The 20,144-nt window shown below is 43.7% G+C and overlaps 1 protein-coding gene across 1 annotated transcript; it reads left to right on the forward strand.

Annotated features, from left to right (window-relative positions):
• The first annotated feature begins 2,764 nt into the window (after positions 1 to 2,764).
• Positions 2,765 to 5,305, forward strand: CCIN (calicin). Its single transcript, XM_025433129.3, has one exon. It carries the CDS (start codon positions 3,488 to 3,490, stop codon positions 5,252 to 5,254), a length of 1,767 nt encoding a protein of 588 aa, XP_025288914.1. The 5' UTR covers positions 2,765 to 3,487; the 3' UTR covers positions 5,255 to 5,305.
• Positions 5,306 to 20,144: the final 14,839 nt, after the last annotated feature.

Below are 20,144 nucleotides of genomic sequence, written 5' to 3' on the forward strand. Positions count from 1 at the left end.
GGTTGGCCACGGACCACAAGTCTGAGCTAAGAAATGAGGAGAGAATTTGTCAGTGGAACTAAAAAATTTAGGATGCCATGAGTTTGAATTAGGGCCACAGCAAAACTATATGCAAGACAAGTTGCCAGTTGAAAATATATGGAAGTGGGATCCCTGGATGGCTCAGCGGTTTGGCGCCTGCCTTTAGCCCAGGGCCTGATCCTGGAGACCCGGGATCGAGTCCCACATCAGGCTCCCTGCATGGAGCCTGCTTCTCCCTCTGCCTGTGTCTCTGCCTCTCTCTCTCTCTCTCTCTGTCTCTCTCTGTCTCTCATGAATAAATAAATAAAATCTTTAAAAACATTAAAAAAAAAAGAAAATATATGGAAGTGAGAAAGACAGTTGTTAGCGGTACAAAAGAGATGGAGTTCCTGAGCTTTCTAGCTCCAGGCCAAATCTGTGTATTGTTAAGATATATCCCTCATCTTTAGGGCTTCCCGGCAAAGTGATGTGTCAACTGATGTTCCCTATAAAGCTAGAATATTAGGGTCCCCTCCCCGAGGAAGCCACAAATCCTGAGCTGGGCAGGAAGCTGAGGGTGGGTGGAATAAAGAGACTGGGCTGAGGCCACACCCGGGCAGCCTCCATGAGCAACGGGGACTGAGTGACCAGTCAGTGAACTTCCTGGTGGCTCCTAGGGATACCTTCCACCCAACACACATGCATAACCAGGTGGTGGTCACTGGCCTACAGCCAGGCTCTTGAGTGTCTGGCATCTGTTTCCTCAGTTGGCTAGAGAAAGAAAAAAGCTGACCAAAAGAGCTTTCCAGGCTGAAGAAAAGCCAGGCAACAAAGCTGGCTGAGCAGGTGGGCACTAATTTCACTTCTTTAAGGGATTTCTTCAAGACAGCGACTCCAACAATTCTATAAAAGCAGAGGGCAAGCCAGATTGCTAGCTGTCCTTTGTAGCTGCAGGACAGAGGAAGGAGCCAGGAACCTGGCTCCAAGCTCTAGCCACCCCCCACTCTCAGAATTGGGTGCCCTTCCCCACTCTGGGCTGCAGTCCGTCCAACTGCACAAGGTCTGGCACATGTAGTTAAGTCTACTGGATCTTCTCAGGCCCATGACACCCTATGCCCAGCTTTCTTAACTGGAGAGACCTTCCTGCCCTGGTGTTCTGGCCCTTGAAACAAAAGCAAGGGGGCACAGCCACCTCCTCCACCAAAGTGCTCCCGGGTGTGGTGGCAAAGGGGCAGATACAACAGGCCTGACCCCACCCAGCCTCTAGTCTTGGTTGAAATGCCCCAGGAGGTGAGGCCCGCCAACCCTCACCAGGGCAGGCCTAGATGCCAGGGGGAGTGAAAAGGTGTCTGGAGTCAACACCAAGAGGTCTCACCTGCACCCAGATCGCTGCCACCTCTCCCGAGATCAGGGCTGGCAAAGCCTTTAGAGCTCAGTTATCCTCAAGTGGAGACAACAGAGGACACCCGCCCCCCAACCATACAGCGAGTCTGTGGTGGAGAGGCTGACGTTTAACAAGCCTCCTTTTCATGGGGAAAACAAGTTTTCAGCCTTGTGCAGAGAGATGTCAAGACACTGAGTGCCTCGGTACCGTTCAGGTGTCAAGGGGAACAGCCTCAGCAGCCAAACGTAAGTACTTTTAAATAGTTTTCAAGTTGCTAAATCCCCAAAGAAAAAGCCGGGTCTGCAACGGAAGAAGGCGGCAGGGAGACGTGAATGCTAACTTGACCAGGCGGGGAGGGAAAGGGGGAGGCTGCAGGGGCCACCCTCCCTAGAAGGGGCGCCGAGGAAGGCTAAGGGTCAGGAGCGGGGTCGGGGCCCCGGTGCTCTCCCGCCACCTGGCCAGCGCCGCAGAGGCCTGCGAGGCGAGCCCTTGCCGGGGGCGCCCCGAGGCGGGGCCGCGGTGGGGCCCGGCTCCTCCCCTCCCCGCCGAAGCCGGCCGCGTCCGGGGGAGCTCCGGGGACCCTTGGCCCTTCCTCGGCGCCGGCGGTACGGAGACGCCCCGCGGGCACTCGCGGAGCCCACGCGCGCCCCGGGGCGGCGGAGCCTGCGGGCCCCCAGGGGTGACGCCCCAGCTCCTCTCCCGGGCTCGGCCCCGGCCGGTGCAGCCGCGCGGGCGGCCTTGCGGGGAACGTGGGCGGCGCTGCCGCGGGCGGGCCTGTCGCCGCGGGGGGCGGGCGCGGGGGCGGGCGCGGGGGCGGGCGGGGACTCGCGGCCGGAGGCGGCCCTCCAGCTCCCCCGCGTGGCCGGACGAGGCTCGCGGAGCCGCCCGAAGGGGCGCGGGATTCCAGCCGGGCTCCAGACGCCCCCGCCCCCCAAGCACCAAACACCCACCGGCCCACGCCAGGTGGTTACGGACAAAGGGAGCAGCCAAGGACACCGGCGCTGGGGGAACTAATACGGTATCAATAAAGTAGGGGCAGCTAACGTGGACTGAACTTTCGCTACAGGCAAACATGGTGCTTAACACTCTCTAGTCATTTTCTCATTGAAATTCGTAATCTTCTTCGAAGTGGTTACCATCACTCCCATCTCACAGATGAAGAGACTGAGGTTTAGAGTCTGAGCCACTTGTACAAGGTGACACGTGTACGGGGAGAGAGCTGACCCACCACAACCCCCACAGCTGCATGACTACAGCCTTGGAAATGTGGGGAGAAGGTCCCAGTTGGCTGTGGAACTGAAATAATCAGGGCTTCAGAGGCCCTCCCATGCCCCAGGGTGTGGCTAACTCCTGTATCCCGGCTGCAACCAGGGCCCTCTACCTCTCCTCTGTTTTAAAGGAGAATAGTGTCCATGGCTACAAAGGTCAGAAGGCAAAGGGCAGCCTGAAATTCTCCTCTGATGGCCAGGAGCCTTGGCAGAGAAAGGTACTTCGAGGCCTGAGAATCAGAGACTGGGGAGAGTTAGGTAGTTAGGAGCTTCCTGGAAAGATGAAGAACACTGAGTTCTAGAAAACTTGGCTTTCTAGCCCTGGTCTGCTTCCAAACCTACTGTGTGATCTTGGGCAAGTCCCTTCTCTTCTCTGGGCCTGTTTCCCTCCTGTAGGTGGGAAGATTCTTCTAGATCCAAAAATCTCTTTTCTTCCCCGAGCTTCCTCTTTTCCCTTCCTATACCACCCCCACCCAGACTGGTTGGAACATTCCAGAAATAGCCTTGAACTGAGTTTTAAAAGCCCCAAGTAAGAGTTGCAATCCACTTCTGAGTTTCTCCTGAGCTCTGGACTCAGGGCTTGAAGTCCTGGCAGGGTATCTAGTCTTGGCAGGTTGCACGCATCAGAGAGGAGAAAGGTCCTGTGCCTGTGAGAAAGGCCTCAGGGTCTGGCATTGTGATGACCTCATCCATTCTATGACATCACTCTCTCTCCCAGCCCCCCTCCTCCCTGATCAACTGCCCTGCAAACAACCATCAATCTGAATCCCAAAGACCTGAGAAGTCTGTTCTCCAGTACCTGCTGCTGATCTTCTGCCTCAGCCAGCAAAGCACCATGAAATTAGAATTCACAGAGAAAAACTACAACAGCTTTGTGCTGCAGAACCTGAACAAACAGAGGAAACGCAAAGAGTACTGGGATATGGCCCTGACTGTGGACCACCATGTTTTCTTTGCACATCGCAACGTACTGGCTGCTGTCTCTCCACTGGTGAAGAGCCTCATCTCCAGCAATGACATGAAGACCACCGATGAGCTCTTTATCACCATTGACCCCAACTACCTGAGTCCAGCCACGGTGGACCAGCTCCTGGACTACTTCTACAGTGGCAAGGTGGTGATCTCGGAGCAGAATGTGGAGGAGCTCCTTCGCGGGGCCCAGTATTTCAACACCCCACGCCTGCGAATCCACTGTAATGACTTCCTGATCAAGTCCATCCGCCGTGCAAACTGCTTGCGCTACCTCTTCTTGGCTGAGTTGTTTGAGCTCAAAGAGGTATCAGACTTGGCCTACTCTGGCATTCGTGACAACTTCCACTATTGGGCCAGTCCTGAGGGCTGTATGCACTTCATGCGCTGTCCACCTGTCATCTTTGGCCGCCTGCTCCGAGACGAAAACTTGCATGTGCTCAATGAGGACCAGGCACTGAGCGCACTCATCAACTGGGTGTACTTCCGGAAGGACGAGCGGGAGAAGTATTTCAAGAAGTTCTTCAACTACGTCAATCTCAATGCCGTCTCCAACAAGACACTGATGTTTGCCAGCAACAAGTTGATGGGCATGGAGAACAGCTCAGCCCATGCAACTCTCATTGAGAGTGTCCTTGTGGACCGAAAGCAGGAGAAGCCATCCAGCTTGTTGAGCTACCAACGGAAAGGGGCCCTGCTTGATTCGGTGGTCATCCTGGGTGGCCAAAAGGCCCATGGCAAGTTCAATGATGGAGTGTTTGCCTATATCATCCAGGAGAACTTGTGGTTGAAGCTGTCAGAGATGCCCTACAGGGCAGCAGCACTTAGTGCCACCTCTGCTGGTCGCTACATCTACATCTCTGGTGGTACCACTGAGCAGATTTCAGGGCTGAAGACGGCTTGGCGATATGACATGGATGACAACTCCTGGACCAAGTTGCCAGACCTGCCAATTGGGCTTGTCTTCCACACCATGGTGACCTGCGGGGGGACGGTGTATTCAGTGGGTGGGAGCATTGCTCCAAGGCGGTATGTCTCCAACATCTATCGTTATGATGAGCGCAAGGAGGCCTGGTGCCTGGCAGGAAAAATGAGCATCCCTATGGATGGCACAGCCGTGATCACCAAGGGTGACCGGAACCTGTACATTGTCACCGGCCGGTGCTTGGTGAAGGGCTATATCTCCCGAGTTGGAGTGGTGGACTGCTTTGACACCAACACCGGGGATGTGGTCCAGTGTATCACCTTCCCCATTGACTTCAACCACCGGCCCCTGCTCTCTTTCCATCAGGACAACATCCTCTGTGTACACAGCCACCGGCAGAGTGTGGAAATCAATCTGCAGAAGATAAAGGCCAACAAGACGACCACCTCGGTGCCTCTCTTGCCTAACAACTGCCCCTTGGATGTGTCCCATGCTATATGCTCCATTGGAGACAGCAGAGTGTTTGTGTGCGGGGGTGTCACCACAACCAGCGATGTCCAGACAAAGGACTACACCATCAACCCAAATGCCTACTTGTTGGACCAAAAGACAGGCGAGTGGAAAACCCTGGCCCCCCCACCGGAGGCACTGGACTGTCCTGCCTGCTGTCTAGCCAAGCTACCGTGCAAGATTCTTCAAAGGATTTAAACAACTTTTTAAGTGGGAGAATAAGTAAATGCATTATTGTTCACAATTTAATGAGAGATAGAGGAAGATGGCCTGTTGGTTCCTTCTTAGTTTTCCAGTCTGTTTGGCCCTGCAAGTAGAGATCCTGGACTAGGGCTGCTCCCAGTGGGTAGAAATTCAGGGCTACTCTGTTATTGGAGGGATCCAAGCTGAGGCTGGAATGGAGTCCCTGGTGGGTGGGACTGAAGCATCTCCTGGGCGCTGGCCAAGGTGGTGTCTGGAAAGCCCCCATTCTATCCCCTGTAGTCATCTCGCTGGCATCCGCTAGACTGATAAAAGTGTTTGCTTGGAGTTATGGAGCCTCAAGCTCCTCCAACACTCACTCCCCTAGAGTCCATCCAGGAAGACAGGCGAGGGCCAATCCCAGGTTTGGGACAGGAGACTCATGGGCTGGGGGGAGGGAGGACATGGAGGGAGGGATATGGAGAAAATGGTGTGGGAAAGGCTCAGGGATAAGGGTAGAGGGAACAGAGGAGGCCAGGTTACTTGGCTGTTGTATTTGACCATGAAGCTATGGTGTGTTTGCGTCTTATTTGTGGGGAAGTTGGGAAGTTACAATTACAATTGTCTTCAGTAAGCAAACTACATTGAGAACTTTCTCCAGGAATACAGGGCCTGAGGGACTGGGATGGGGAGAAATCAGTAAGGGGGGAAAAAAGCAATCTATGCACTAGTCCCCCCTTGTGTGTGGTTTGGCTTCCTGTGGTCAGCTGTAGCCCAGAAGCAGATGATCCTCCTCCTGACCATCAGAAGTTTGGTAGTAGCCCAACACTATGTCGCAACGCCCCCACCATTCACTTCACTTCATCTTATCACGTAGGCATTTTATCATCTCACATCATCCCAAGAAGGGTGAGTACAGCACAATAAGATACTTTGAGAGAGAAAGACCACATTCACATAACTTTTATTACAGTATATTGTTAAAACTGTTCTATTGTTATTGTCATTAAGCTCTTAGTGTGCCTAATTCATAAATTAAACTTCATCATAGGGATGTGTATAGAGGATAAAATAGTATATAGAGGGTTCTGTGGTTTCAGGCATCCACTAAGGATCTTGGAGCGGATCCCCAGCAGATAAGGGGGGTACTACTATATCTCTGTTGGAGAGAACCTGGGGGTGACGTGAGAGGACAGGATGAGAGAGACAGGATGGTGTAGTAGCTAGGAGCATGGCCTTTGGGGCCAGTCAACCTGGTTTAAATGCCAGTTCTACCGCCTGCTGGTACAAAACTCCTGGCCAAACTACACATCTCTGTGCCTTTGTTTCCTTATCTGCAAAAGAGACATACCAGGAGTGCCTACCTCCTGGGGTGATGGAAAGTTTCAATGAGTTCATACAAATTCCTAGGACAGACCCCCTGGCATTTAAGATGCCACAGGAGTACATTTTTTTTTTTAATGAAAAAAAGAAGTGTGGCAAGGGTCCAGGTTCTTGAGTCTTTATACCAAGTAAGGTCCCCCAGATTGCCCTTTGAGACTGTCTGCCTCAAAGCTTTGGTGAGCTTTCCTCAATTCTTTTTTTTTTTTTTTTAAGATTTTATTTATTTATTCATGAGAGACACAGAGAGAGAGGCAGAGACACAGGCAGAGGAAGAAGCAGGCTCCATGCAGGGGGCCCGATGTGGGACTCGATGTGGGACTCGATGTGTGACTCGATCCCGGGTCTCCAGGATCATGCTGGAGACGCTAAACCGCTGAGCCACCAGAGCTGCCCACTTTCCTCAATTCTAACTATCCCTAACTATCCCTTCCATTCAGGGATGGATGTGCTAATATGTAATCCTCAACCATTGAGTAGAAAATGACCGTGTCCTTGAAAACCATATATGATCCTCATTTACCTACTCACTCATTCATTAATTTACATATTCATCTACTCATCAATTCACACACACACACCATTCACTGAGGCCTCTCTGGGCAGGTCCCTTGTCCAGGTGTTGGGGCCACATGACACAGACAATCCATGCCCCAGTAAGGGAGTATCTAGATCAGTGCTGTGCAAGAGGAATATAATGCAAGCCACATACGTAATTTAAATTTTCTAAAAAAAAAATTTTTTTCTAGAAGCTTCACTATGAAAGTAAAAACAAACAGGTCAAATTAATTTTAATAATGTATTTTATTTAACCCAATACGTCCAAATATTATTTAAGCAAGTAATCAGTGTAATCATTTATTAACGAGATATTTAACATTCTTTTAGTTTTTCATCCTAAGTCTTTGGAATCGTGTGTATAATTTATATTTACAGCGCAAATGAATTTGGACTAACTAAATACAGAAGGCCCCAGGAGGCTAGGGACCACTGGATTAGATAGTGCAGGACAGTTTAGAGCTTCGTGGCTCAAACATGCTCATCCCCTTTTTCCCTCTCAATCCTATTGGACCTGCTTGGCATTATCTTCTTGACCTCTCTGCTGGGTGGCTACTTGCTTCAAAGCCCACCTTCTAAAAAAAAAAAAAAAAAGCCCACCTTCTGCCCAAGTCTTACTTTGCTCCCTGTGGGTGAGAACCTTGGACTTCACAGCTGACTCTCTCTTCTCCGGAACTTCTCCCACCTTTCTCACTTCTTCAGCGCTGGGCAGCCCCCACTTTTGCTTACTTCACTGCCGTCTTCCAAAGTTCAAAAGGGTCCATGCCGCTGTGGCCAGCTGCCCCCACCCCTAGGCCACCAGGCTCATCTGCCCACCCCCACCCAGGCCATTCTCCACATTCTCTGATTCTCTAGTCCTCTCTGGTGTCCTGAGGCCCCGCTCTTTTCCTCTCCTCTTTCTTAACTGCTTACTTCTCATTCTGCCCCTAGATCTCTGGAGAAATAGAGGTCAAATGATCTGAGCTCCACGAACAATCCCACATCCACTAAAACTCTCCAGAGCTGCTGCTACTTTCCTGCATCTCAGAGGAAGTGGTGTCCTTCCACAATTCAACGCTGATCCCCCTCCCCTGGCGCTCCTATTTTGTCACCTCACAGCTTCTCAGGACCCTCAATTCCTTCTCTCTCTCATCCCCTTCCTGATTTTTTCTCTTTATTCCATAAGTTTTCTCAAGTTCCTCTTTTTCTGGAAACAAACCCTCCTCAGCTCTGAGGCCCACCTGCCCATCTTTTCCCTCAGTTGATCGTCCTAAATGTCTGTGCTCCCCGGCTCCATCTCTCATCCGTCTCTAATCAACTCTGTCTTCTATTGCTACCATGCTACCAAACTGTCTCCTGACAATATTGTCCTCTTTGTCCTTTTCTCTGTTGATTCTTTCCCTTGCAGTACTGGGTAGTATTGGCCTCTTCCTCCTGCAACAGAATCACCGGGGACTTATTAAAAAGGGAGATCTTGGGCAGCCCGGGTGGCTCAGCGGTTTAGTGCTGCCTGCAGCCTGGGGTGTGATCCTGGAGACCAGGGATCGAGTCCCACATCGGGCTCCCTGCATGGAGCCTGCTTCTCCCTCTGCCAGTGTCTCTGCCTCTATGTCTCTCATGCATAAATAAATAAAATCTTTGAAAAAAAGATAAATAAAAAGGGAGATCTTCGGCATGGTAGGATGATCATTTGATATATTAATCCATGTTGTCCTTCCTTCCTTCCTCTTTCTTCCTTCTTAAGCCCTTCCCACATTAAAATTAGACCGTAAGGCGGAAACATTCGAGACTTATCACCCTGGGGAGGCTGGCAGAGCTGAATGCAGGACTTAGAGTCAAAATCTTGGTGTTAGCTGCAAGGGAAGCTTTAGCAATTCATAGCAGAGATGTTGGTCTGGAAAGACAAGGCTTTTGAATTACAACTCAGATCTTCAAACTCAGGAGCATGAAGTCTTTCCAAGGGAATATCAGACATGCACAGTTTTTAGGGAATCAGTTTCCAGATTTTCAACCTTTTTCCTAAAACCAATCTACCTGAGAATATACCTGTGGTGATTTCCTTCTAGTTCTCTTTTCCCACCTTCCCTTTCAAAATTATTCTTCAAACAGCTTACACACACACACAGACACACACACACACACACACACACACACACACACATACACATTTACCTATTCCGTATCTTCCTAGAATGTGCTGCCTCAGGTGCCACACAAGGGTGTAAACTGATGTCAGGGAAGTATCAGTGAAGCCTCCTTTCATCAAGACACCAATATCTAAAGAAGGGTTTGTATTTTTCTGTCTTACTTATACAGTGTTTTCTGTTAAGGTATGAAGTCTGGTGTTAAAAAAAACCATGATACTTTGGTTTAAGTTAGGGTGTTCAGAAATATTAAATAGCATGATGGAATGATAATATATTTTGAAAAGCTTTATTGAGTGGGACCCCTGGATGGCTCAGCAGTTTGGCTCCTGCCTTCAGCCTGGGGTGTGATCCTGGAGCCCGGGGATCCCGGGATCGAGTCCCACATGGGGCTCCCTGTGTGGAGCCTGCTTCTCCCTCTGCCTGTGTCTCCTCCTCTGTGTGTGTGTCTCTCATGAATGAGTAAATAAAATCTTTTTTTAAAAAAAAGCTTTATTGAGATGTAATTCACACACCACACAATTCAACCAAAGTGTACACTTCAATGGCTCTTAGTACATTCACAGTTGTACGATCATTATCACCATCAATTTTACAACATTCTTGTAACCCCAGAAAGAAACCTTAAACTTCTTAGTTGTCACCCTCTAACTCCGTCATCTTCCCAGCCCCCAGGCAACCACTAGTCTACTTCCTGTCTCTGATAAGCCTATTTAAGACACTTCATATAAATGGAATCATACAATATGGGACTTGGTTTTTTTTTAAAGATTTTATTTATTTATTCATGAGAGACACACAGAGAGAGGCAGAGACACAGGCAGAGGGAGAAGCAGGCTCCATGCAGGGAACCCGATGCGGGACCCGATCCCGGACCCCCGGGATCATGCCCTGAGTGGAAGGCAGACACCCAACTGCTGAGCCACCCAGGCATCCCTAATATGGGACTTAACTGGCTTCTTTGACTTAGCATAACATTTGCAAGGTTCATCTATGTCGTTGCATATGCCAGTACTTCATGCCTTTTTATGGCTGAATAATATTCTACTGTATAGATATACTACATTTTATTCATGTATCTATTAATAGATGGACATCTGGGTTGTTTCCACTTCCTAGCTGGTGTGAATAATGCTCTATAAACATTCATGTCCAAGTTTTTGTGTTCACATAAGCCTTCATTTATCTTGGGTATATATACTTCAGAGTAGAATTGTTAGATCCTGTGGTAACTCTATGTTTAATTATTTGAGAAACTGCCAGATTGTTTTCAAAGCAGATGCATCGGGATCCCTGGGTGGCTCAGCAGTTTAGCGCCTGCTTTTGGCCCAGGGCGTGAGCCTGGAGTCCCGGGATCGAGTCCCACATCAGGCTCCCTGCATGGAGCCTGCCTCTTTCTCTCTCTCTGTGTCTGTCATGAATAAATAAAATCTTTAAGAAAAAAAGAAAGTTCAAAGCAGATGCATTATTTTACATTCCCACCTGTGATGTATGGCAGTTTCAACTTTTCCATGCCCTTGTCAACACTTCTGATTATCTGTCCGTCCAAATACGATCATCCTAGTGGCATCTCATTGTGGTTTTGATTTACATTTCCCTAATGGCTAATGATGCCGAGCATTTTTTCATGGGCTTGTTTTATGAAAATTGTTTAATAACCTTGCCTCTTGGGGATCCTGGGCATCTCAGCGGTTTAGCGCCTGCCTTTGGCCCAGGGCATGATCCTTGAGTCCCGGGATCGAGTCCCGCATCGGGTTCCCCTCATGGAGCCTGCTTCTCCCTCCTCTTGTGTCTCTGCCTCTCTCTCTCTCTGTCTATCATGAATAAATAAATAAATAAATCTTTAAAAAAAATAACCTTGCCTCTTCCACACTCAACACAATGAATTAGGACAAGTCACTTTTATTAATTTGTCATTGCAAAAACCATTCATTCCTGGTTTAAACTTGGCTATGACATATAACATTAGTTTTATGTAATTGCTGTATATTTTTATATAATTACTGGACTTAGTAACTATAGAATTCCTTCTACATATTGCTGGATTTCATTTGCTATCTAATCATTTTTATTTCATTTATAAAGTTACTTTAGAGAGCTATCTTAAATGGTATTTTAAAAAATTTAGTTTCTAACCACACACTGCTAGTGTAGAGAAATATGATTGACTTTCATGTGTTCATCATGTCTTACAACTTGGCTAAACTCACTTATTAATTTTAGGAGTTTTTTGGGTAGATTTCTTGAAATCTTCTAGGTAGCCAGTCATGTCATCTGCAAATAGAGGCAACTTTATTTCTTCCTCTGTAATTTGTATGCCTTTTTTATTTTATTATTTTTTAAAGATTTTATTTATTTATGAGAGACAGACAGAGAGAGTGAGAGAGAGAGAGGCAGAGACACAAGCAGAGGGAGAAGCAGGCTCCATGCAGTGAGCCCGATGCAGGACTCGATCCCAGGTCTCCAGTATCAGGCTCTGGGCTGAAGGCGGCGCTAAACCGCTGAGTCACCCGGGCTGCCCCTGTATGCCTTTTTACTATTTATTTATTTATTTATTTATTTATTTATTTATTTATTTTAAAGATTTTGTTTATTTATTCATAGAGACACAAGAGAGAGGCAGAGACACAGGCAGAGGGAGAAGCAGGCTCCACGCAGGAAGCCCGACGTGGGACTCGATCTCGGGTCTCCAGGATCACACCCCAGGCTGCAGGTGGCGTTAAGCCTCCGCGCCACGGGGGCCGCCCTGTATGCCTTTTTTAAATTAAATTTTTAATTTTAACTCCAGTATAGATCTTACTATATATATATATATTATATATATATATATATATATATAATATATATATATATATATACACACACACACACACACACATTAGTTTCAGGTATATAATATTGTGATCGAACAATTCTATACATTACTCACTGCTCATTATGGTAAGTGTACTCTTTAATCCCCTTCACCTATTTTACCCACCCTCTGCCCATCTCCCCTCCAGTATGCCTTTTATTTCTTTTTCTTATCTTACTATATTGGTTAGAACTTCCAATGTAATATTGAATAGGAGTGGTGAGGGAATATCCTTAACTTGTCACTGATCTTAGGGGAAGAGCATTCAGTTTTCACCATTAATAGGTGAAATTTATCATTAACACAATAGGTTTTTTATAGATGAGACTTCGTAATAAGTAGGTATTGGATTTTGTCAATTTTTTTTCTGTGTATCAAGTGATTTTTCTTCATTAGATTGTGAATGTGGTGGATTAGATTGATTTGTTTTTCAAATATTGAACCAGTTTTGCATCCTGGGATAAACTCCCATTTTGTCATGATATATATTGTTCTTTTTATATGTTGATGGATTCAATTTGCTAATACAGATCTTTCTCAACTTATAAGGGGATTATATCCCAATACACCCATTTTAAGTTGGCAATATCCAAGTCAAAAATGCATTTTATACACCTAACCCACCAATCATCAGAGCTTAGCCTGGCCTACCTTAAACATGCTTACTTACATTAGCCTGCATTTGGGAAAAGTCATCTAACACAAAGCCTATTTTATAATAAAGTGCTGAATAGCTCCTGTAATTTATTGGATACTGTACTGAAAGTGAAAAATAGATTGGTTGTATGGGTATAGAATGGTTCTAAGTATATCGGTTGTTCACTCTTGTGATCTGGAGCTACCATCACTAAGGAGTATTGTACCACATACCACTTGCCTGGCAAAAGATCAAAATTCAAAATTCAAACAGTTTCAACTGAATGAGTAATGCTTTTGCACCATCATAAAGTTGAAAGATCATAAATTGAACCATCATCAAGTTGTGGACTGTATTCTGTTGGGGAATTTTCGCATCTATATTCTTAGGGGATATTGATCTATAGTTTTTTTGTTTTTTTTTTGTACTCCTTTTGTCTACTTTTATTTTTTAAAAAGATTTTATTTATTTATTCATGAGAGACACACATAGAGAGAGAGGCAGAGACACAGGCAGAGGGAGAAGCAGGCTCCTTGCAGGGAGCCCATTGCGGGACTCGATCCCAGGACCCCAGGATCACGCCCTGAGCCAAAGGCAGACGCTAAACCGCTGAGCCCCCCAGGCGTCCCTTTTGTCTACTTTTAATACCAGAGTAATGCTTGCTTCATAAAATGAGTCAGGAAGTATTCCCTTCTCTCTGTCTCTCTCTCTCTTTTTCAGGAGATATCATTTAGAATTGGTGTTACTTAAATATTTGATAGAACTGGCTCACAATACTATCTAGTGCTGGAGTTTTGTTTCCAGTGGGGAAGAAAGTTTTTCACTACAAATTCAATTTTTTAAATTGTCATAGGACTATTCAGATTATCCATTTCATCTTTGGTGAGTTTTGGTAGTTTGTGGCTTTCAGGAATTTGTCCATTTTACTTACATTGTCAAATTTATGTGCACAGAGTTGTTCACAGTATTCTCGTATTATCCTTCAGTGTTGCAGAGTACTTCATGATGTCAGTTATTTGTGTCTTCTTTTCAGTGTTGCTACTTATTTTACTGATTTTTTCAAAGAACCAGTTTTTTATTTCATTAATTTTCTCTATTGATTTATGCTTTTATCTTTATTGTTTCTTTCTTTCTGCTTGCTTTAGATTTATTTTGCTCTTTCTAGTTTCCTAAAGTGGAAGCTTAGACTATTTACTTGAGACCTTTCTTCTTTCCTAATACCAGCATATACTTCTATAAATTTTACTCTAAAAACTACTTTAGGGATCCCTGGGTGGCGCAGCGGTTTGGCGCCTGCCTTTGGCCCAGGGCGCGATCCTGGAGACCCAGGATCGAATCCCATGTCAGGCTCCCGGTGCATGGAGCCTGCTTCTCCCTCTGCCTGTGTCTCTGCCTCTCTCTCTCTCTCTCTCTCTCTCTCTGTGTGTGTGACTATCATAAATAAATAAAAATCAAAAAAAAATTAAAAAAAATAAATAAAAACTACTTTAGCTGCATCCCACAGAAAATATAGACTTTATATTTGTTTGTTTAAAGATTTTCTTTATTATTCATGAGAGACACAGAAAGAGAGAGAGAGAGAGAGAGAGAGGGAGAGAGAGAAAGACAGAGACCTGGGCAGAGGGAGAAGGAGGCTCCATACAGGGAACCTGATGTGAGACTCGATCCCGGATCCTGGGATCATGACCTGAGCCAAAGGCAGACACTCAACTGCTGAGCCACCCAGGCATCCCTAGACTTTATATTTGTATTTTCATTTATTCAGTTAAAAATATTTTTCTAATTTCCCTAGAGAATTAACTCATGTATTATTTAGAAGTGTTTTGTTTAATTTTCAAGTTTTGGAATTTTCTTTGTATCTTTCTGTTCATCATATCTACTTTAATTCCATTATGGTCAGAGAGCATGTACTGTTTTTTCCCAGTTCTTTTATACTTGTTGAGGTTTGTTTTATGACCCCAAATATGGTGTCTTGGTGAATGTTCCACGTACACTTGGAAAAAATGCATATTTAGTTATTATTGAATAGAGTGGCCTACAAATGCCAATTAGATCCAGGTGGCTGATGGTATTATTCAGTCCTTCTATATCCTTGTTGATTTTCTTTCTACTAGTTCTCTAGATTTTTGTGAGTGTTGAAGTCCCCAACTATAATTGTGCGTTTGTGTTTCTCCTTTTGGTTCTGTCAGCTTTTGCATCACATATTTTGAAGTAATTGTTGTTACTTACATACACATTTAGGATTTTAATGTTTTCTTGGTGAATTGTCCCTTTTATCATTAGGTAATACATGCCTTTATCCCATTATTTTCCTTGCTTTGAGTCTACTTTGTCTGATATTAGTGTTTGCACAGTATATCTTTTTTCCGTCTTTTTACTTTTAACCTACCTATGTCATTAATCTTGAAGTTTCTTGTAGACAGACTATAATTGGTTTATGCCTTGTTATTTTAACAAACTCTGATTTTTGTATTGGTGTGTTTAAAACAGTTACATTTCATGCACTTATTGATGTTTGGATTTAGATCTATTGTTTTATTATTCATGTTCCATTTTCCCTCTCTTTTTCATCCCTCTGCCTTCTTTTGGGTTATTTGAATATTTTTTAGTATTCCATTTTAATTTATTGTGTTTTGATAATATCTTTTTGTACAAAGTTTTTAGGGGCTGTTCTAGGGATTACATACTGTACTTCATAGTATATTTAAAATTAATATTTTACTACTTCAAGTAGAATATAAAAATCTTACTCCATATAGGTAAACTTCACCCTCCCCCTTTATAGTACAGTTGTCTTCTATATTACATCTAAACACATTGAAAACCCCATCAGAGACTGTTAAATTTTTTTGCTTTCAAATATCAAACATAACTTAAAGGACATATTTTAAAGAGAAAAAGAATTGTCTATTATATTTACCCAGATGTTTATCATTTTTGTTGCTCTTCTTTCATTCCTGATGTTCTAGCTTTTATTTTGGTGTGATTTCCTTTCTCTCTGAAGACTTTCTTTTAGCCATTCTTTTAGAGCATGTAAACTGGCTGTGAAATCTCTTACTTTTCCTTCTTCTGAGAATGTCTTTGTCTTCATTACTGGATAGAAAATTCTGGCTTGATAGCTCCTTTTTTCAACACTTTAAAAATGTTGTGCCACATCTTTGGCCTTCATGGTTTCTTTCTTTTAAAGAATTTATTTATTTATTTATTTATTTATTTATTTATTTATTTATTTATTTATTTATGAGAGAGAGAGAGAGAACATGAGCCAAGGGGAGGAGCAGAGAGAAAGGGAGAGAGAGAATCTCAAGCAGCCTCTGAGCTGGGGGCCAGAGGGCACAATCCCATGATCCCAAGATCCCAAGCTGAGCTGAAATTAAGAGTTGGATACTTAAAAAAAAAGAAGAAAAAGAGTTGGATGCTTAACCTACTACACCACCCAGGTGCCCCTGGCTTTCATGGTTTCTGATGAGATTTCAACATCCATTCAAATCATAGTTTCTGTGTCAGGAATGCCTTATTTTTGTCTGGCCAGGTAGACTTATTTTCTTTAGTTTTCAGAAGTTTTATTATGGTGTGTATGGGTACAAAATTTTTTGGCTTTATCTTGTTTGGAGTTCACGGAGCTTTTTGAATATGTAGGTTTATGAATTTGGCAAATTTGGGAAATTTTCAGCTCTTATTACTTTGAACTTTTTTCCAGGTCTGTACCCTCTTTTATTCCTGGAAGATGGACCAAATGCTGGACTTTTTAAAATTGTTCCACAGATTCCTGGGGATATTTTTTTTCTCCCCTCACTGTTGTTCAGACCAATTTTTACTCATTGTTATGTTCACTGATTTTTCCCCCTGTCATTTCCATTGTGCTTTGGGATATATTCAGTGGGTTTTTAAATTTCTGGGCTTTCTTACTTTCCAGTCGTAACATTTCCATTTTGTTATTCTCTGTATTTTCTATTTTCTTACTGAAACTTTCTAGTTATCCATTTGTTCCAAGGGTTATTGTTAGAGCATTTTTATAATAGCTGCTTTTTTTAAGATTTTATTATTTTTTAAGATTTTTTTTTTTAATTTATGAGAAAGACGTAGAGAAAGAGAGGCAGAGACAGAGGCAGAGGGAGAAGCAGGCTCCATGCAGGGAGCCGGATGTAGGACTCAATCCTCTAACTGCGGGATCACACCCGGAGCCTAAGGCAGATGCTCAACCTCTGAGCCACCTAGGCATCCCTAATTGCTGCTTTAATGTCTTTGTCACATGATTCCAATATCTAAGTCATCTTGGTATTGACATATATTGACTGTGTTTATTTGTGATTTGAGATTTTCCTTACTCATATGCCAATTAATTATTCACCTGCCAAGTTTAAGAATGTATCTTAAACATTTTGAATGTTAGGCTATGAAACTCTGGTTCTTGTTTAAGTCATATGAAGAATGTTGATAGTTTTGTATTAGTATGCAATCGACCTAATTAGAATGAGGCTGTCAGTTCCAAGGCACTCTTGCGGACTGATTAGAATTGCATTTCAATTTTCAAAGACTCCAACGGTGTTCAGCTCTGTTCCACATGTGCGCCACCCAGTGGACAGTCTGGGACCTGGACGGTGGAAAATTCAGTTCTCAAAGTCTTACATGCTGATTAAGACCAGGTCAAGCTAAATACAGCTCAGGGCTGAGCCCAGGAGTTTGTAAACAATTTTATTTTTATTTTTTAAAAGATTTTATTTATTTATTCATAAGAGAGAGAGAGAGAGAGAGAGAGAGGCAGAGACACAGGCAGAGGGAGAAGCAGGCTCCATGCAGTGAGCCTGATGTGGGATTTGATTCTGGGTCTCCAGGATTACGCCCTGGGCCGAAGGCAGGCGCTCAACCGCTGAGCCACCTAGGGATCCCCTGTAAACAATTTTATAGGGTCACTTCCCCAAGGTGCTCCCTCTCTATGATCTCCCTTGTATTGTTCACTCCCCTGAGGTTCCTCTTTTTAGTTCTCCATCAGAAAGCTAGAGCTTTGCTTAGCCCACTCTGCCTGCCATCCACGTTTCATAACTGTGCCAGTGTCTGAGGCCAAGTGGCAGGAGAACCAGAGGATAAAAAATGGTGAACTCATTGCCAGTTCAGTGCTTCATATTTTGGCCTTCTTCCCCAATTTGCCTGCCGCTATTTACTCTTCAGAGTCCTCAAATAGCTTCTGCTCCATGTATTCTGGCTAGGTTTTATAGCTGCATTCAGTGGGAAAGACCAGCAGGAATGTGCTTACTCCATCTTACTCCCACTCATATTTTTTTTCAACTATATTCATGAATGATTTTGTCTGTAATTTTCCTTTGTCTCACTGTCTTTTTTTTTTTTTTTTAAGATTTTATTTATCTATTCATGAGAGACAGAGAGAGAGAGAGAGAGAGAGAGAAAGGCAGAGACACAGGCAGAGGGAGAAGCAGGCTCCGTGCAGGGAGCCTGATGTAGGACTCGATCCCAGGGCTCAATCCCGGGGCTCCAGGATCACGCCCTGGGCCAAAGGCAGGTGCTAAACCGCTGAGCCACTTAGGGATCCCCATGTTTTGGGTTTTGTATCAAGACTATGCTTACCATAAAATGAGTTGGAGTATATTCTTCAACTTTTTAAAATTCTCTGGAAGAATTTGTGAAGACAAGAAGTTTCACTGATGAAAGCACATGGAATTTTCTTTGTGGGAAGATTTTCGGTTTATTAAACTGGTTTTACTAGTTATAGAAATATTCAATTCTATTTCTCCTTGTGTTATATTTAAGTTACATTTTCTAGGAATTTTTCATTTAAACTTTCAAAGTTATTAACATACAATTGTTTGTATATCCTCTTTTGATCTTTATAGTGTTTGTATAACAGTGACCCCGTTTTTATTCCAGATTTTGAATTTTTAAAAAGGTACCATTCTCATATAAATGTCTTTATGACTTTGGATAGGCAATGGTTTCTTAGATATTACTCCAAAAACACAAATAAATTTAAAGTTAAAAACAAGTGTGCCTCAAAGGACACCATCAAGAACACAAAAAGACACAATTGAGAAAATATCTGGAGAGCACATATCTGATGAGGAATTTGTATTTAGAATATATAAAGAACTCTTACAACTCAACACTAAAAAGCAAAACAGAAAATTAAAAGATGGGCAAAGGATCTGAATAGACATTTCTTCAAAAAAGATGCACACATGATGAATAAGCCCATAAAAAGATGTTCAGTATCATTAGCCATCAATGAAATGCAAACCAAAACCATAAGATGCGGGATGCCTGGGGGGTTCAGTGGTTGAGTGTCTGCCTTTGGCTCAGGGTGTGATCCCGGGGTCCGGCATCAAGTCCCACATCGAGCTCCCTGCAAGGAGCCTACTCCTCCCTCTGCCTGTATGTCTGCCTCTCTCTGTCATGAATAAATAAATAAAATCTTAAAAACAACAACAAAAACCCACCATAAGATGCTACTTCATGCCTGCTAAGATCACTATAATAAAAAAGACAAGTGTTGGTGAGGATGTGAAAAAAAATGTAAACTTTATACAATGTTGGTGGGAATATAAAATGGTATAACCACTTTGGAAAACAGTATGGCAATTTCTCAAATGATTAAACATGGAGTTAACCTATGACCCAGTAATATATGGGTTAAATATACCCATTAATTTCATTTTTAGGTATATATAGAAATGAAAACATGTCCATAAAAAAACTTGTACATGAATGTTCATACAAAGCGGTAAAAAAAAAGCAGAAATGACCCAAATATTCAACTGATAAATGGATAAATGAGATCTATCCATACAATGGAATATATTCAGCCATCAAAAGAAACAAAGTACTGATAACATGCTGTAATATGGACAACCATTGTGACTATTGTGCTAAGTGAAAGAGGCTAGTTACAAAGAACCACATACTGTATAATTCCATTTTCCTGAAATGTCCATAGTAGGCAAAGTTAAAGAGACAAAAAGTAGAAACTTAGTGCCTAGAGCTAGAGGGTTTGAGAGGATGGAGTATAAAATTTCTTTGGGGTAATGGAAATATTATAAAATTCATAGTGGTGATGGATGCAGGACTCTGAAAAGCTAAAAGCCATTGAATTGTATGGGATATGAATTGTATCTCAAGAAAGTTGTTAAAAGATACCATGCCTCTGTCTTGGTCATTCTTTCTTGGATTACTCACTCTGGAGAATGCCAACTTCTGTGTCATAAGCAACATTTTTGAGAGGTTCGTGTGGCAAAGAACTGAAGCCTCCTGCCAACAGTCATGTGAGTGACCTTGGAAGTGGTTATCCTGTCCCATCAAGATTTCAATGAATTGGGGCACCTGGGTAGCTCAGTCGGTTAAGAGTGT

Source organism: Canis lupus, chromosome 11, assembly GCF_003254725.2.
Source record: "Canis lupus dingo isolate Sandy chromosome 11, ASM325472v2, whole genome shotgun sequence".
Lineage (NCBI taxonomy): Eukaryota > Metazoa > Chordata > Mammalia > Carnivora > Canidae > Canis > Canis lupus.

What these genes read in the sequence shown, in the direction of transcription:
- CCIN (XM_025433129.3), top strand. Translation starts at nt 3,488, where the DNA reads ATGAAATTAGAATTCACAGAGAAAAACTACAACAGCTTTGTGCTGCAG.